Raw genomic sequence first — 19,249 nt, forward strand, 5'->3', positions numbered from 1 at the left:
CCTTCGTCCTTTGTCATTTCTAATTTTACTCCCATATAAAATTTAAGTGGTTTCATTTCTTTTAGTGTTTTTTCAATCAACGTTTGAACAGCAGGTTTAACTATTTCTACAGCATCAACTATAGACTCTGGTTCAGGAGGTTTGAAGTTAAAGACTCTTATTTTAATATGTCCTTTGAATGCACCATCAGAGTTTTTAATAGTAAACAATTTTGACAAGTGTTTGTTAGTTTTAAGATGGGCTTTAAACCCCTTCTTGAGGATGGTTGTTTTACAGACCTTACAATGTTTTGTTTTAGGTGGAAGAGGGGAAAGTTTGTTAAGAATGTTGTATGTATGTTTTGCGGTGAGAATATGTTGTTTATAATATTTTACTTCCTTCTCGCAAGTATCACAATAAACCATATTTATAGCGTGAGAAAACGTGGTGTTTTATATATATCGCTGTGCTTAAAATAAAACACTTTTGAGCTTTACAGCTCCGTTTTATATATACTAGGGCATGCCCGTACTATATATATATCTAAAAGTATATCCCCCCCCCCCCTCTATTTACATGCAATGGTTTGGTCCAAAGCTAACGGCTTGCGAGTACGGTGACAATCCCCCCCCCTCTATTTACATGAAATGGTTTGGTCCAAAGCTAACGGCTAGCGGAGTTTGGTAAAGAAATCGCCATAGCGTGCACAAATGCGCAGGAAAGCGAAAGAATCGCAAATTAGTTTTAATTAGTTTTAAAACATAGTTTAACGGCAACATAGCGGCAACATAGTTTGCCAACGTGAAATAAATGAATACGCTCTCAAATGTGCCAAAAAAAAAAAAACGCTACCCGTACGCTCTACCCCACCCGTACGCCCGTAAACAAAAAAAACAACGCTCTTCGCTTCCGCCCTTCGCTCTGACTGAATTGGGAGAAATAATGCGCATAAGAAATCGAGAAATTATTATTTTCTCCGGAGAAATCGAATTACGTACCGTAATGGCGCACGCGCTGGGCTCGGCTCGCTGCTCGCTCTCACATCGGCCACGCCTACGCAATAACGCGTTCTGTGATTGGATGCCGGAAGTGCAGTCCTCACTGTCCGGAAGTTCGCAAATCGCAGTTACGATGAATCGCAAATTAGTTTTAATTAGTTTTATAATTAGTTTTAAAACATAGTTTAACGGCAACATAGTTTGCCGACGGGAAATAAATGAATACGCTCTCAAATGTGCCATCCGAGGCAGAGTGTGTTCGCCACGTTCGGCACACGTGATAGCTCGCTGCTCTCTGATTGGTTGAATCGTTTTTTGGACATAGCTCGGTAACTACTTCTGCGATTAATTTAAAACCTTGAAAAGGCACATCCTCGGGTCCCCAGCAATATACCTGGCAAGTTTCAAGTATATCGGACCGGTAGTTGTCGAGAAACAGCGGTCACAGACATACAAACAAACAAACAAACAAACAAACATACACACAGAGATTACTGGAATTATAGATAGATATCGCTGTGCTTAAACTAAAACACTTTTTCACTCAGAATCATCGAAGTCATAACTATCACATGAATACTCAGAATCATACTCAGAGTCATCAATAAAGCTACTCTCATAACTATCATTTGAGCACAAACTATTAGTATCATAACTATCATCTGTGTTCAATGAAATACTATCATCACCATCGTCCGAGTTCAATGAAATACTATCATCACTATCGTCCGAGTTCAATGAAATAGTAAAATCTTCACTGCTGTAATGACTCATATTTAATTAGCAGAAAAAACCTTTCCATCTATACCAATATACTTTCTTTCATTAACGGATTCAATCTCTACATTTTTAATATCAAAAGTTATCTTTAAATAATCTCTAACTATCATAGAACGAAATGACATTTCACCAGAAATATTAACATCATTCATTTTACTTAGATCTACACCCTTTGGATTATTAAAGTAAATACAAATTTCTCCACGAGTATTGTTGATGGTCTTATCATTCTTTTTCAAAGTATCGTGGTCAATCACTTTTTCAAGCTTTGAATAAATTGCCAGGAGTAGAGGAGAAACTTTTGTTAGATTTACTTTAATGGATGTCTTTCCAGGTATAGTTAGAGCTCTTCCTTTAAATGAAATAGAGGGGCTCATGTTATTTTCCATAACTGGTTTTACCCAAAAATTTCCATATTTATCTTTGTTCAATTTAACATCTTTGACATATTTTTCTATATCTTCCACCGAAGTAGAGATTGATTGAAATTTGTCTTTTGTGCTTTGAAACATTGTATTTATTAATGAATAAACTTGCGTTTAGTTTAAGTAAAAATTTACTATATAAATATGATAATTTCTGAAGGATATTTAGAATTTCCAGACTCTCCATATGATAAATTAGAGAATTGTCCGGCTTGTGATAGAATAGGGCTTAATAATGAGGGTTCATATGAACAATGTATTTTCTGTGATTTAATTTTAATTAATGATAATAAAAAATGTAAAAATATATATAACTCTTTTAAATTAGAACCAAAAATGAATTACTTTACAAGATTATTAAGAGAGATGAATGTTAAGTATTGTGATGATAATACACCATTTCTTTCAAGGGAAGAGACTATTTGTATTGAGGAAATGTATAAGGGTTTAATGATATTTATTATTCAAAATAATTTTAATGGAAATGTTAATACAAGATACTATATAAATAAAATAATGAATTATTTTGAAATTAAACCCGAACTCAGGATAAAATATAGAGTTTCTAAAATAGCTCAAAAAAAGTTAGATGACTTGTTTTCCAAATATATAAATGAATGATTTTTTACCCGTTTGGGAAAATAAGATAAAATTTAATAACCATAAAAACATTCCAAATTCATTGAGATGTCTAATAGTTGGTTCAAGCGGATGTGGAAAAACCTGTTTACTTTTAAAGATGCTCCTTGGTCCTAATTTTTTAGATTATGATCATTTAATAATTTTTACAAAGTCTAGTTTTCAACCCGAGTATCAACTACTCTCACAGGGTTTTAATGCAGGTCTTAAAAAGGAAGACATTATCGGTTTATTTAAACTTCAAAACAAACTAAATGATTATAATATTGAAGATATAATACAATTATTTTGTGATACACAGAAATCAAAATCGAAACCAAAACCCATAACTTGTATTCTCAGTGATAATACGGATGATATACCTTCACCTCAAGATTTAGATAAATCAAAAAAGAACCTCGTCATCTTTGATGATTGTGTTAATGAGAGAAACCAAACAGTAATGGATAGCTACTATACAAGAGGGAGACATTCTTCTTGTAATTGTATATATCTTAGTCAGTCATATTTTCAACTCCCTCGACGCTCAATAAGAAACAATGCTAATACTTTTATTTTATTTAAGTTAAATTCAATAGATGTAAATAATTTTTGGAGAGATAATTGCTCTACGTTATGTAGTAAAAAAGAATTTGAAAATTATATGAAACACACGATTGGAAAATATAAATATATTGTTGTGAAACAAGATGAGATATTAAAGGATGTATTTTTATTTTAAACATAATCTATATAATTATAAAATTGAAATCTTGCGTGTTTGTGTGTAACATTCGATCGGTCCGGGGGCGTGGCTTACCCCTTTGAGAGAGTAGTAATATCCACCATTTTATTAACTCGCATAGCTTTGAGGCCTGTTTTCTAGGCCCGTGGTGTCTTGCTCTCTCTCCCAGCTTTATTTCAAATCAAATTCGATATATCGTTTCATTTTTCACAGTCGCTAACATAGTTTTAGACTCGGTTGAAAAAAAACGGGAAGAAAATCGCGCCACGTTGATATACGAAAATACACCGCCTAAAATTACAGGCATACAGTATAGATCTTCGTTATTTCATTCAACATTATTACCCGGAAGTAAAATATGTTTCAGGAAATTACCGAGAGATATTTCTTCGATTTTTTTTATTATTTATATGCGCATACACTTTAAATAGGTTTATTTGAAATCTTTAATTTTCACAATGTAATTTATTTGTCATTTGATGATCGTCAAAAATATGTTTCAGGAAATTACCGAGAGATATTTCTTCGATTTATTTTATTATTACCGCTTCCATCTGATTTCGTTTTTATCGATGGTTTTAGACTCGGTAAAAGAAATAATTGAGAACATTCACGCACACACGGGAAATTGCAGAGATATATTTTAAAAATCGCGCCACGTTGATATACGAAAATACACCGCCTAAAATAACAGGCATACAGTATATATCTTCGTTATTTCATTCAACATTATTACCCGGAAGTAAAATGTTTCAGGAAATTACCGAGAGATATTTCTTCGATTTTTTTAATTATTTATATGCGCATACACTTTAAATAGGTTTATTTGAAATCTTTAATTGTCACAATGTAATTTATTTGTCATTTGATGATCGGCAAAACGATAGCACAAAAACAATACTATTTGCAGGAAGAATGTCGTATCAACCCTCCGACGGCGCTACGGACGCGGACAACGAATCACACCTCACGTCTATGGACGCGAATAGCAACATTCCTTCAAGTTCTCGTGTGGAAGCAGTATCTCCGAGGGGTGCTGAAACAGACGATGGGAGATCACGACGTCTTCAGCAGCAACGAGAAAGCCAAAGGAAGAGACGACATGCTGAAACGCCTGAGCAAAGGTCACAGCGCCTTCAGCTGCAAAGACAAAGGGCAAGGATGAGAAGGAGTGCTGAGACGGAGGAGGTGAAGGCGCAGCGTCTTCAGGAGGAACGAGAGAGAGTCAGCTTGCAAAGGGATGCAGAATCTGCAGAGGAGACGTCACAGCGCCATCAAGAGCAGCAAGAAAGAGATCGTATGAGGAGAGATGCAGAATCTGCAGAGGAGACGGCACAGCGTCTTCAGGAGCAGCGAGAAAGAGATAGGATAAGGGAAGTTCTTGAGACAAGGCAGAGAAACGCGCAGAATGCAAGAAATTTCACTTATGCTGACGTCGGTGCGATGGACAAGATTTGTCCACATTGTAGAGCGCTTCTTTTCCAAGGTGAAACAGCTCATTTTTGCTGCACGAATGGAAAGGTGTCCTTGGGAAATCTGGGACCTTTACCCCATCAATTACACAATCTGTTTGCCGGCGATGGACCCACAGCGAACGAATTCCGCAGGAACATCAGACAATACAACTGTCTATTTCAAATGACATCATTTGGAGGAAGCCAAGTTTCTCCTCGGCATGGTGCATGGAGCCCATCGGTCATAATTCAGGGTCAAATACATCATCGTATCGGTTCCTTCTTGCCAAATGCGGATGAACAACCGAAATTCCTCCAAATTTATTTCTTAGATCCACATGACAGCGTACAGTTGAGGATGCGGATACTCACCAATGCTGGTATTCACCGTGATGTAGTTGGAGCATTAGAGACCGTGCTGAGACAAGTGAATCCTTACGTTCACTCGTTCCGCATGGCACGCGAGGAAATAGGCAATTTGCCAGAGGCGTTCGTTCTTATTGATCCCAACAGGAGACCAGCTGATGAACATGAGAGGAGGTTCAATGGTCAAATCGCTGATGAAGTGGGTGTCGTTGTGAAGAATACTGTCGATCCTCAAGCTACAGCGCGTCACATTGTATTGAAAGCAAGAGGAGGAGCGCTGCAAAGTATTTCTGAGTTGCACCGTTCTTACGACGCACTCCAGTATGTTCTCTTCTTCCCATTCGGAGATGACGGATGGCAGCCCGAAATGAACATGACCAATGGCAGGAGATTGACTGCCATGAAATACTACTCCTACCGAATAATGAACCACGAGGATGAGTTCAACTACCTCCTCAGAGGGGGGCGTCTGTTCCAGCAGTATCTTGTTGATATGGCAGCCAATATGGAAGGCACAAGATTGGCGTTTATAAGACTGAACCAGGCATCGCTGAGGTCTGCTACATACAGTGGCTTCACTGATGCTCTCAATGACAATGACGATTTGTCCAACATCGGACGCCGCGTACTACTGTCATCGACATTTGTAGGGGGGCCGAGGTATATGATGGAGCGATGTCAAGATGCCATGATGTACGTAAGAAAATATGGTAACGCGACCTACTTCATCACTATGACGTGTAATCCAAAGTGGCCTGAAATCTCCAATAACCTGTTTCCTCACCAAAGTGAGAATGACAGACCGGATCTCATTGCGAGAGTGTTCGAGTTGAAGAAAACGGTGTTCATTAAATACCTCACTGGATCAGAAGGCTTCTTCGGGAACTGTATCGCTCACGTTGTGTGTGTGGAGTACCAAAAGCGAGGTCTCCCTCACATACACTGTTTGCTGTGGCTCGATGAAGCTTCAAAGCCGAGACCACAAGACAATGATCGATTTGTACAAGCTGAAATACCAGATCCCGATGAAGATCCAGAGGGACACAGACTGGTGTTGAAGCACATGATCCATGGTCCATATTGTTCCACAGCAACTGGATGCTGGAAGAATGGAGCATGCAGACACAGATACCCGCGGTCATATGCTCCGTACACACGGTGCGGAGACGATTCGTACCCCATATATAGAAGAAGATCCCCAGAAATGGGAGGATTTGAAGGGCACCAAGAAGGGAGGCAACGACGACCTGTTACAAATCAGTGGGTTGTTCCCCATAATCTCTATCTCCTGAAAACGTTTGATTGCCACATCAACGTTGAAATATGCTGCTCTATAAAGTCGATCAAGTATGTTATTAAGTATGCCATGAAAGGTAGCGATCAAGCTACGTATGCACTGCGCACAAACGACGAGATAACGGAGTACTTGACGGGTAGATACATTGGACCTTCAGAGGCTGTTGCCTCCATTCTTGGATTCTCAGTCCATGACAGGAAGCCGGCCGTTATCCGTTTAGGAGTACATCTGCCAAATGAACAACAGGTATTTTTTGCTGGGAACGTTCGTGAACAAAGAAATAATCCCAATATGGCCAAAACCACGTTGACAGAGTTTATGGATCTTTGCAGACGTGACCATTTCGCTAAGACACTGTTGTACGTGGATGTTCCGAGATTCTATACATGGACCAAGAAGAGATGGCAACGAAGAAAACAGGGCAGACCGGTGGAGGGCAACCCTGGAATGTTTGAGGATGACATATTGGGACGAGTTTACACTGTTTCGCCGCGTACTGGTGACCTGTACTATTTCCGACTACTCCTCCACCACGTGAGAGGGCCGACTTCGTTCGAAGTCCTGAGAACGTGTGATAATGTCATTCTACCCACATTCAAAGACGCTTGCAGAGAAATGGGTTTGCTGCAAGGAGACGCTGTCTGGCGCGAGACTCTGGAGGATGCGGAGAGGACACGCCTTCCCAGACCCATGAGGGATTTGTTCGTTGTGCTCCTCACACAAAGTGAAGTCGACAATCCATTGGATCTATGGGAACGTTTCAAGGACGCTATGGCTGAAGATTATCTTCTAGCTCATCGACGATCTGCAAATGATCCCAATATTGCCATCAACGAGCGCCATCATGACTTGGCTCTATCGTATTTGCAGCAGAAACTGCAATTGTTGAGTTGAACAGAACTGTTGCACATTTTCACTTGCCGACTCCAACGACTGTTCTTCGTCATGAAGGGATTGCCAACATTCACCTACTGAGAGAACTCCAATACGACATGGAGGAACAACAGCGAATCATAGACGAAAGGCAGCTTCTGCTCAATGATGAGCAGAGAGTTGTCTATGACTTTGCATGCGGTTGCATCCGCACGAATCAGTCATCAATGACTTTCATTGACGCGCCTGGAGGCACAGGGAAGACGTTTCTTATTAACCTGATTCTCTCTAAAGTGAGAGCGAGTGGAGAAGTTGCCCTTGCGGTGGCCTCATCTGGCATAGCTGCTACCCTCATGCCTGGTGGAAGAACAGCGCACTCAAGGTTCCAAATCCCTCTGACACCGAGGGAAGATGGCGTATGCAACATCGATAAAAATTCCACTATCGCAGACCTCTTTCGAAGTACAAAACTCATCGTGTGGGATGAGTGTCCTATGATCAGGAGAGAGAGTTTCGAGGCTGTGGATCGCACGTTGCATGATGTATGTGACAAAGACGAGCCTTTTGGAGGGATCTTGACGATATGCTGTGGTGATTTCCGTCAACTTCTGCCCGTGGTGAAAAGAGGGTGTGATGCTGACGTTGAGAATGCGTGCATAAAGAAGTCCTACTTATGGCAGAGCTTTGGAATGTTTCACTTGAGAACTAATATGCGACTGACCGACGGAAGTGGGCAGTTTTCAAGATTTTTGCTCGACATCGGCGAGGATAGAATCGAGAAAAATGCGGATGATGAGATAGATTTGCCAGAGGATATACTGCTGACAGCGAGTGGGCTCGATGAGTGCATCGATACCATATATCCATCATTCGCCAATCCGATGGAGGTTTTTTCAGCAAGGTCTATATTAGTGCCCCTCAACGATATGATGCGAAACATCAATTCAAGATGCATCACAAGGTTCCCTGGTGCTAGCAAGGAGTATGCTGTGTTCAACAGTGTGACTGAGGGTACTGATGCGACGCACTTCCCAACGGAATTCCTAGATTCCGTTGAAGTCTCGGGATTGCCGCCGCACAACCTCGAGCTCAAAAAAGGATCCCCTATCATTTTGATGCGGAACTTGGACCCTCCGAAACTTTGCAACGGGACGCGCATGATTGTTGAGGACATGCTTCGAAATATTATAGTTGCGAGGATCATAAGTTCAACGTTTGAAGGCGAAACTGTAATGCTCCCTCGGATCCGACTAAATCTGTCGGAAGCTGAGGATATCCCTTTGCAGCGCTGCCAGTTCCCCATACAATCCTGCTTCGCAATGACGATCCATAAGGCGCAAGGGCAAACTATGGAGAATGTGCTGGTCTACCTGGAGAAACCGGTCTTCCAGCATGGTCAGCTGTATATGGCGCTCAGTCGAGGGAAGAGGAAAGAGAACGTGCGAGTTTATGTAAATGGAGGATCGTCGACAAAGAACATCGTCATCAGAAGTGTCCTCTGACAACAAAATCGTGGTAGTCCACGGGTCGCGTGTTTTTTCTAAAAAAAAAAAAAAAAAAAAAACGTGATCGGAGATAAGGGCCGAAATCACATGTCACAGATAAGTGATTTAGAACGCTGGAGAGGTGAGCCTTATGGCTTGCTGGCCCAAATAATCTCCCTGATGATGTCCAGCGTTCGCTTTAGTTCTATTCTCATATCTATTCAAACTGACTGACCCAACGGGTCATGGGTCGTCTAGTTACATATATAAATGATAACTGTTATTATTAACCTTGTGGGTAAATCTGCTTCTGGAAAGAACTTTCATAAATCTAAACTCTTGAATAGTAAAAATGAAAAGATTGTAAGTTTTTTTTAAAAACACCCTATGATTCGTTTTGTGAGTACTACAACCAGAGCAAAGCGACCAGGAGAAGTAGAAGGGAAAGATTATTACTACATTTCAATGGAGGAACATATGCGATTGAGGAACGAAGGTCAAATATTTGAGGAGGTCTCTCTTGGTTCTACAAAATATTCACATTGTAAGAGTGAGTTAAATAAAGTAAAATCTAATGGTCTTGGGATTTTAGAAACTAATCCTGAAGGAATGAGACAAATTATTAAACAATTGTGTGGTGATGGAGTTAAGATTTTATCATTCGGTTTTGATATCGATGAGGAGACTCAACGCAAACGTATGAAAAGCAGAGATACAAGTATTAGTGAAGAAGAAATAACAACTCGTATTAATACCAATAAAGAATTTGATGAAATATTTAAAGAAAAGGATTTATTTCAACACATTTACTATAATGATGAAGAAAAGGAAATTTTCCCATTGACCTTTACAATTCATTAAATGATATTTTTCAATAAATAAATACAGAAAATGAATGCCGAAGAAAGAGTAAGAAAGTTTAAAGAACATCAAGAGTTGGTTTCAAAAGTTGTAAAGCAACAGGAAGAGATAAAGAAGAAACGGAGACAGAAACTAACTGGTGAAGAAGCCTTTGAAAGAAAACAAGAGAAATTTTTTAAACCGCTTTTAAAAACTCAATACCCTACAGTTCCCACGGTAGAATTTACTCCGAAAAAACTTCTAATGCTCAAAGATTTTAGTCAGATAACAAAACAAGAACTTGGAAAATTAGAATATAATGATGAAGAATTATTTCAGAAACTTGAGGAGGTAAATCAACCCCCTAATTATGTAGTGGAAGCTCTTCAAAACAATGAATATTTGGCAGATTCAAAAACCAGAGCAGGTCTCATTCCAACAGAAGAACCAGCAGTGTTTCATCTTGTGGAAGAAAAGGTATTGATATTTCATGATGAATTGATGTTCTTGAGTTCTACTCAACCAAATGTTAAATTAACTCCAAGATTAATGTTTCTTCTAACAAACCTCGGATTCAGCGGTTCAAAATATTTTGAGGAACCACTTGATATGGAAAGAGAGGAAGATAGGGTTTATATTGAGTTGCTAAATGCACTTGATTATGGAGTTTCTGTTGCTGGTAAAAGTAAGAAGAATGAGAAGGAGAAACATATTATTGATGCTTTAAGTAAGCTTGGTTCGGGTGTTAGTTTTCTTCCAAATGACCCATCACAATTAGTTAATAAGCTATTATTGTTGTTAGGTAGTAAGAAGGCTGGAAACAACAATTGTTTTAATGAATCCTCAGCCATTTTAGATCAGTTGATGAATATGAAAATAATTAATAAATGTCAATACAAAGATATTTTATTAGATATTAAATAAGATGAGAAGCACAATTCTTAGTTTTAATTTCACAACGAGCGATTACACAGCTTCATTCCCTTACCCACTACAACTTGACCCCTTTACCTAATATGAGGCATCTTTATTGTCGATGGAAACTTATAATACCTTGTTTAATATCACAGAGAAAAACAACAAGTTTAGTTATAATCCAGGAAGTGGATATAAAACTATAACCGTTTCACCTGGAGCTTACGAGATTTCTCAAATATCTTCAGAAGTCTCTCGCCTTATGAAAGAAAAAGGTGATGAACCAAAAAATATTGTAATATATATTCAAAAACACACTTCAAAATCAACTATTAAACTTAAAAATAATTATAAAGTTGATTTCACGATTGAAAATTCGTTTAGAGAGCTATTGGGTTTCTCTTCAAAAAAGATTGAAAATAACGGGACGTTTTACAGTGATAATGTTATCCAAATATCCTCCGGTATAAATTCAGTATTAATTCATTGTGATTTGATTGATGGTGCTTATAACGATGGAATAAGAACAAATACAATATTTTCATTCAGTGCATACTCAACCCCGATTGGTTATAAATTTAATATGGAACCAAAAAATCTTGTCTATTTACCTGTGTCAGGAAAAACCATATACAGAGTAAATTTTAGGATAACCGACCAAGATAATCGTATGATATCCTTTAATGATGAAATTATATCCATCAGAATTCACCTACGTGAAGTTTTTCAATAAATAAATAATGGTTATTGTGAGAAAACACGAGTTGGGAAAATATAAAATAATTACAGGGGAGGGCATGTACCTTTCACCATACGATACAAGGTATGTGGGTAGAGGATACTATAAACCTAAGAGACAACGAGGTGTAGGTCATCAATTTCGAAATAAAGGAGATGGGATAATTGATACTCTAATGGGTATTGGTTCAACCATCCTTAAACATAAAGACCTAATTGGTTCAACTGCTTCTGCCGTGGGCTCCGTTGCGGGTGCTATAAAGAGTATAAAAGATGCTCAAAAGGAGTCTCATAAATTACAAGCAATCAAAGAAATAAAAAAAGGTAAAACTCAACTATCTTCACAAGAACGACAAAAAATCATTAAAATACTTGGGTCAGGGTTTCAACGATTTTAATACTATATAAATACAAGTATGGAAGCGATTGATAGTATCTATGATTTGGATGATACGATTATCATTTCAAACTCCACTAAAAAGGAAGACTATTTTAAGGTAAATGCTATAACAGGAACAGACTGGAATTCAAATGGAACCAAAAGTTTTGAAATAAATAATCAACAAACTTACTTGAATATAGCTGATAGTTTCTTGCTGTGTAAATTTAAATTCACTAAGGCTGCGAATAATACTAATGCTACACTCGTAAATGATTTCTTCTGGAAAATGTTTGACAGTGTCCGCCTGTATATTGGAACACAAGAGGTTGAAGCAGTTGATTATGTCTCTGCTACATCTGAAATGATGAAATTTACACTATATTCGTTTAGTGATAGAATGGGTAAGGGAGCTGTTGAAGGTTTTATTCCTGATATGTCAACGGGAACAAATGCTGACCCCGGTTATAGTCAAAGGAAGGCAATGTATAATGATGACACAAAAGCTGAGAATAGTTTTACCGTAGCAGTACCTCTGAAAGGTATATTTGGATTTTGTGATTATGATAAAGTTTTGTATGGGCTTAAAATTAGATTTCAACTACAAAGGAATGATAATGTAAATAGATTGCTTTTTGGGGTTGAAAATGCTTTTGGAGAAAATAATAAATTTGTTATTAATGATTTGTGTTGGTATATCAGTGAATATACTCCTAATCTTAAAATGGAAGAGATGTTAAATAGAAGACTTAACTCAAAGAAACCGCTAAATGTATCATACCTTAAAAGAAGATGTCAACACGTTAAACTGGAACACACTACCTACACTTGGAATTTGGGTGTTCTTCAAGGAAAGCCACAATACCTCTGGCTCATTTTTAAAAAACCAGATGGAGAGGACGGTACTAATAAGAATAATGCCCTGAGTGATAATGCTAAGGTGAAACAACTTCGGGTTTCTCTTGATGGCACATTTTATCCGCGAGATAGATTGGAAATTGATTGGGAAAAAAATGATTATGCGGAAGCCTACAAGTCCTACCAAAAGGTGTGTGAAAGTAATGGTAATAATGATCCTATTTTGGATATGGTTGCGTTTCAAAAACTTTATACAATCTACGCAATTGACCTGAGTTCTCAAAAGGAAACTATAAAGTCTAATCGAGTGGATACTTCTCTATACATTGAAAGAGGGGAGAGTGAAGAGGTTAATGCATATTGTTTGCTTTTGGAGGAAACAGAATTACAGATTAATACAGATAATGGTGTTATGATTAATATCACATAGGTTTTTTCTCATAAATAAATGGTTGGGGTATATGTTAATCAAATCAATCTTAATAAATTAACATCTTGTATTCAAAATCAAAAGCCTTGTATTATTAATGTTAATACAATTCAAAGAAAAGGAGCTGTAAGAATTGATGTTTTACTCACACACACACAAGTAAAAACACTAAATGATGTTGGATCACTTAAAATTAAAATGACGAAACCTATGTTAAAGAAATATTCAATAGACGAGTCAAGAGGAGGATTTCTCCCGTTCCTAATTCCTTTATTTGCTGGTTTAAGTGTGGCGGGAGCATTGACTGGTGGTATTTCAGCAGCGGTAAAAACTGCTAACGAAAGGAAGGCACAACTAAAAGCTCAAAAAGAATTGGAAAGACATAACAAGGAGTTGGAGAAACAAATTAGTGGAAGTGGTGTAATTGTAGATTTTGCTCAAAAACTTGAAAGTCTACCTGATAAAGCTAGATTGTTGGTTGGAGATATGCTTTCCTCTATCGCTCAAGCGGGTGTTAAACTAACTAAACGGGGTAATGGATTGTATCTTTCTCATAAATAAATGGATAAATGGTTTAAACAATTTGGAAAGAATAAAACGTCAAATATAGAACTAGCTAAGTATTGTAAAACACTAAAAATTGATAATGTGGTTATTTGTATGAGAGATGAATTAATACATATAAATAAGAATACAAAGAATATTATTATGAATTTAGACACACAGAATGGTTCTCATTGGGTTTGTATTCATAATAGTCAGGATAAATATTATTTTGATAGTTATGGTATGCCACCACCTGTTGAAGTAATACAATTCTTACAGAATGGTGTTTATCAAACATTTCAAGTTCAAGAAATTAATTCTAAATGTTGTGGTCAATTATGTTTATATGTATTATTTCAACTCAACAATAATGAAAATTTTTATGATATCATTTTTAATCTAATATAAATGACTTATGTTGGAAAAGATGGTTCTATCTTTGAAAAATCCTCTCAGGATATTGATTTATCAAATTATTATACAAAGGCACAGGCTGAACGACAAAAATATAGTGTAAGTAAAAATATTAATATGAAGAATACTTATAAATTAATCAATTATCCAAACCCTACAGATGCAAATGACTTAATTAGATTTAGTGATTTATCACAATATATATTTTTAAAGAAAACAGCACGTTTTGTTAAACAAGTAAAATTTACAACCACAACACCTGGTTATACTGACCATACACCTTTCCTCATTGAATTTAACTACCTGCTTACAATTGAATTTTATAAAGAAGGACATATAGTTAATATGCGAATTAATAAATGGGGGTACGATATGCCTGATTTAGGGTATAATTCGTCTTTTTCATTAAACATAGAAGACCTACATGATTTGAATCGGTCTCGTACAGAAGAATATTATCCACTTGGTGAGGATAAGGATTTATGTGGAAGTACAATTAATAAACAACAAATACATGGTTTTAAGAAATGAAAAATATATGATAGTATAGCGATGGTTAGCATGACAAAGAAGGAAGGCCATGAGATAAGGATAGAAAGCCAAGGAATACAAACCAATTTGGTAGTGGGAAGATGGGGTGGTATTACCTGTCATAATATTAATCTCACATATATTTCTGATACATAAATGGCAGGAAGAAGACTACAAGAGAATTATAATTTTTGTATTCAAGGATACCTACAAGAAAAGGGTGCTCGGTATTACATACCTTATGATTTGGAGCATATACATGGGAATTTTGTCATTAAAAACTGGCCTTATACTGATATTGTTAAACCCACAAATAGAGACTTGTTTAAAATATTAAATAAAAATGAACTTCTCAAAGTTATGAAATATAAAACTTTTAGAAATCGTCAACAAATCTTATTGGTATCCTATTATGAGAAAAATAATTATAGATACAAGAATATCTCAAAATCCAGATGAGTATATGTATAATATTCTTTGGGGTTCAAACTCAAGGGTAGCAAGGGATGAGGAAGGAGTTGAAGAAGAGAAGGAGGAAAGAAAGAAAAGAGAGAAGGAGGAAAGGGAGAGGGAGGAGAAGGAGGAGAGGGAGAAAAAGGAGGAGGAGAGGGAGAAAAAGGAGAAGGAGGAAGGAGAGAAAAGGGAGAAGGAGGAAAGGGAGAAAAGAGAGAAGGAAGAGAGGGAGGAAAGGGAGCAAAGAGAGAGGGAGGAAAAATATAAAAAGATGGAAATCAGTGAGATTCGTAAAAGATTGAGTGTATTACAGCAAATAAATCAATCTCAACGCACCGAAGAGGAAATTAAAGAATTAACAACTCTTATGAAGATAATGGTTTCAAAAATAACAACGTCAATGTCTTCAATTTCAGGGAGGAGATTTAAACGAGAAAGTGGTGAAGAAGAAGAAGGAAAAGATTATGTGATTGATGATGTTGGTGTCATTGGCTTTAGTTAGTTTTTATTTGTAAATAAATGGAGGAGAGAGTGAAGGCATTCCTTAGGATTCTTTATGTTTTAAAAATTAAGATAGAAATGTATATGTTAAAAAACAAAAAGGTTTTGATACTCTGTCGGAATTTTTCTGATAAATAAATATGAGTTATTGTCTCAAATGTAAAAAGAAAACTAAATCTAAAAATATCTTATGTTAAAGCTAAAAATAATAGAGTTTATCAAAAAGGAATATGTCAAGTATGTGGCTCTAAAAAGTGCCAATTCATCTCACCTAAAAGAGGAGGAGACATACAAAAGTTTCTGTCAGGAAGTAAATTTACAACAACTGGAATTCCAGGGGAATTACACCTTCCAGGGTATTCTTTCTGTGGTCCAGGAACAAACCTGGATAAAAGATTAGATGAGGCTGACAATCCTAAACCTTGGTCTAAACCTACAAATAGGGTTGACGAAGTGTGTATGAAGCATGATATTGCTTATGGGAAAACCACTACGTTGACTGAAAAACATAAAGGCGACAGCGAAATGTTGTATAATTTGTCTTTGATACAAAATCCAACGTTGAGAGAGAAAGTTGATAGGTTTATTGTGAGAAATTTGATAAATGCTAAATTGAAACTTGGTCTTGGTTATTCCTCAAAAAACTATTAGGCTCTAATGATGTCATCAAGACTGAGGAGCTTTTGGCTGAAGAATTACACAAACCTATAATCACAAAGTTTAAAAGAAGGAAGGTTTATTCTAAATACACCGACCACATATGGTCCGCTGATTTAATTGAATTGAATAATGACAGGGGATACAGGTATGCTTTAACCGTTATTGATTTGAGGAGTAGATTTGCCTGGGTTGTCCCTTTAAAAAATAAAAGGGGTGATACTTTAATGTTAGCCTTTAAGTCAATATTTGATCGGGATAAAAGGAAACCAAAGAAGTTATGGAATGATGAGGGAACAGAGTTCTATAACAAAATATTCATGAAATTTCTTAAGGGGAAGGGTATTAAATTATACAGCACCTTTAATGAAGGAAAGGCAGTTGTTATTGAGCGTTTTAATCGTACTTTAAAAGAGAAATTATATAAAAAATTCACACAACTCGGTTCTCAAAAATGGGTGTATTTAATTCAGGATATTGTAGATAATTACAATAATACAGTTCATTCATCAACAAAATCAAAACCATCAGAAACATTTACAAAATTAGAATATGAAAAGGAGATTAATTTGAGAAAGCCCAAGTTTAAAGTTGGTGATATTGTAAGAATATACAAATGGAAAAGTCATTTTGAGAAAGGTTATACACAAAAATGGACTCGTGAATTATTTAAAATCATTGATGTAATGGATACAGTCCCTTGGACCTACAAATTATATGATTTAAATGGAGAAGAAATCTTGGGTTCATTTTACTCACAAGAATTACAAAAAACACAAGTAAGCAGATAATACCCTTGAAAATAATAAATAAATAAATAAAATGTAATGGGGATACGTTTTTAAATCTGTGAACCCCAAACACAGAATCCCACAACTTTTTAGTTGGGGCTTAACTTTTGTGTGTGTATAATGGGGATACGTTTTTAAATCTGTGAACCCCAAACACAGAATCCCACAACTTTTTAGTTGGGGCTTAACTTTTGTGTGTGTATAATGGGGATACGTTTTTAAATCTGTGAACCCCAAACACAGAATCCCACAACTTTTTAGTTGGGGCTTAACTTTTGTGTGTGTATAATGGGGATACGTTTTTAAATCTGTGAACCCCAAACACAGAATCCCTCAACTTTCCAGTTGGGGCTTAACTTTTGTGTGTGTATAATGGGGATACGTTTTTAAATCTGTGAACCCCAAACACAGAATCCCACAACTTTTTAGTTGGGGCTTAACTTTTGTGTGTGTGTGAGTGAGTCATAATAATATACAAACCCTAACCCAACCCCAACCCTAACCCAACCCCATCCCTAACCCAAACCCATCCCTAACCCAAACCCATCCCAACCCCATCCCTAACCCAACCCCAACCCTAACCCTCACATTCAAAATCCCAACCCTAACCCAACCCCATCCCTAACCCAACCCATCCCTAACCCTCACATTCAAAATCCCAACCCTAACCCAATCCCATCCCTAACCCAACCCCAACCCTAACCCTCACATTCAAAATCCCAACCCTAACCCAACCCCATCCCTAACCCAAACCCATCCCTAACCCAACCCCATCCCTAACCCAACCCATCCCTAACCCAACCCCATCCCTAACCCAACCCCATCCCTAACCCAACCCCAACCCCAACCCTAACCCTCACATTCAAAATCCCAACCCTAACCCAACCCCATCCCTAACCCTCACATTCAAAATCCCACCCAAATCCTAACATAATCTTTCTTTTATTCTTTTTTTAAATACGTATTTCTTTTTTTTTTTTTTCCTCTTCCTCCAATTCTGTCTTTCAAGGCTTTCAAGTTTGAAGAAGTAGAAATGGAAAGAAAGAATTTTCCAGCATTTTCTTCCTCGAACTTTCTTGATATTGCTTACATCAAGCGTCATTAAATAAAGAACATTGTTCATTGCTTTAGAATCCAAAGAGTCTCCAAGAGGAACCCCACAGGTAGAGTCTCCAAAATAAAACCAACTTTCCAAGTTCCCAAGGTATAACCACATTCCTGTTGAGCCTCCAAGATAGGTATCACATTCCGAGTCATCAAAACAAAACCCCCATTCTGAGTCTCCAAAAATATAACCATCTTTCCAAGTCCCCAGGGTAGAACCACAATTTTCAGAAATATTGGGGGTTTCCGTGATAAGTCTCACATAGTATAACTGCGGACCATCAGGGTAAACTTCCCTTTCCCAATTTTTTAGGGTTTCTATGATGTGTCTCACATAGAATAACTGCGGACCATCAGGGAGAATTCCCATTTCACAATTTTTTAGGGTTTCTATGATGTGTCTCACATAGTATAACTGCGGACCATCAGGGAGAACTCTCCTTGCCCAATTGTTTAGGGTTTCTATGATGTGTCTCACATAGTATAACTGCGGACCATCAGGGAGAACTCCCCTTTCCCAATTTTCAGAAATTTGTGGGTCTCCAATGTATGACTTGTATTCTGGCTCATCAAGGTAGAACTTGTTCAGTGGGTTTTGTTTTGATAACTCACAAGTATCATCATGGTAAAACTCTTTTTCAGGATTTTGTGGATCTCCAAGGTATAACTCTTTGGCTGGGTCATCAAGGTAGAACTCGTTCTGGGGGTCTTGGTTGTTCAAAATGTCTTCAAACAAAAAAATAACTTCATCCCAAGTTGTGTTAAAAGCAGAATTTTCATTTCGTATCTCAGATACAATTTCCTGTGAAAGAAAATAACAATGTATTAATTTAATACAATATTTTTATTTGTATAAATCAAGCTCTATGAATATTAAAATTAACTTTGTTAACTCTTACACGAGTCTCATCTAAAAAAAAAAAAATTAAAATAAATAATTAAATTAATAGTCAATTAAATAAATAAATAAATAAATAAATAAACAAACTTACCTCCATTGATAAGAGGTTCGAGTCCAGTTCATCAATCTGAAGGTTGAGTTCTACACAGGTAGTAGGACTCCAAGGAATAGC

The 19,249-nt window shown here is 36.9% G+C and overlaps 1 protein-coding gene across 1 annotated transcript in view; it reads right to left on the bottom strand.

The window, feature by feature from the left end:
• Positions 1–19,249, bottom strand: part of LOC144888943 (uncharacterized) — a 28,359-nt gene that overhangs the window by 8,204 nt on the left and 906 nt on the right. Inside the window, exons 2-3 of the mRNA XM_078768717.1 lie at positions 19,169–19,249; positions 18,163–18,978 (exon numbers count right to left, since the gene is read on the bottom strand). The exon at positions 19,169–19,249 is cut by the window's right edge and continues 189 nt beyond it. Coding sequence (XP_078624843.1) covers positions 18,163–18,978; positions 19,169–19,249 — 897 coding nt within the window. The remainder of the gene's footprint in view (positions 1–18,162; positions 18,979–19,168) is intronic.

Source organism: Myxine glutinosa, unplaced genomic scaffold (assembly GCF_964187855.1).
Source record: "Myxine glutinosa unplaced genomic scaffold, kmMyxGlut1.1 SCAFFOLD_182, whole genome shotgun sequence".
In the NCBI taxonomy this organism is placed as follows: domain Eukaryota; kingdom Metazoa; phylum Chordata; class Myxini; order Myxiniformes; family Myxinidae; genus Myxine; species Myxine glutinosa.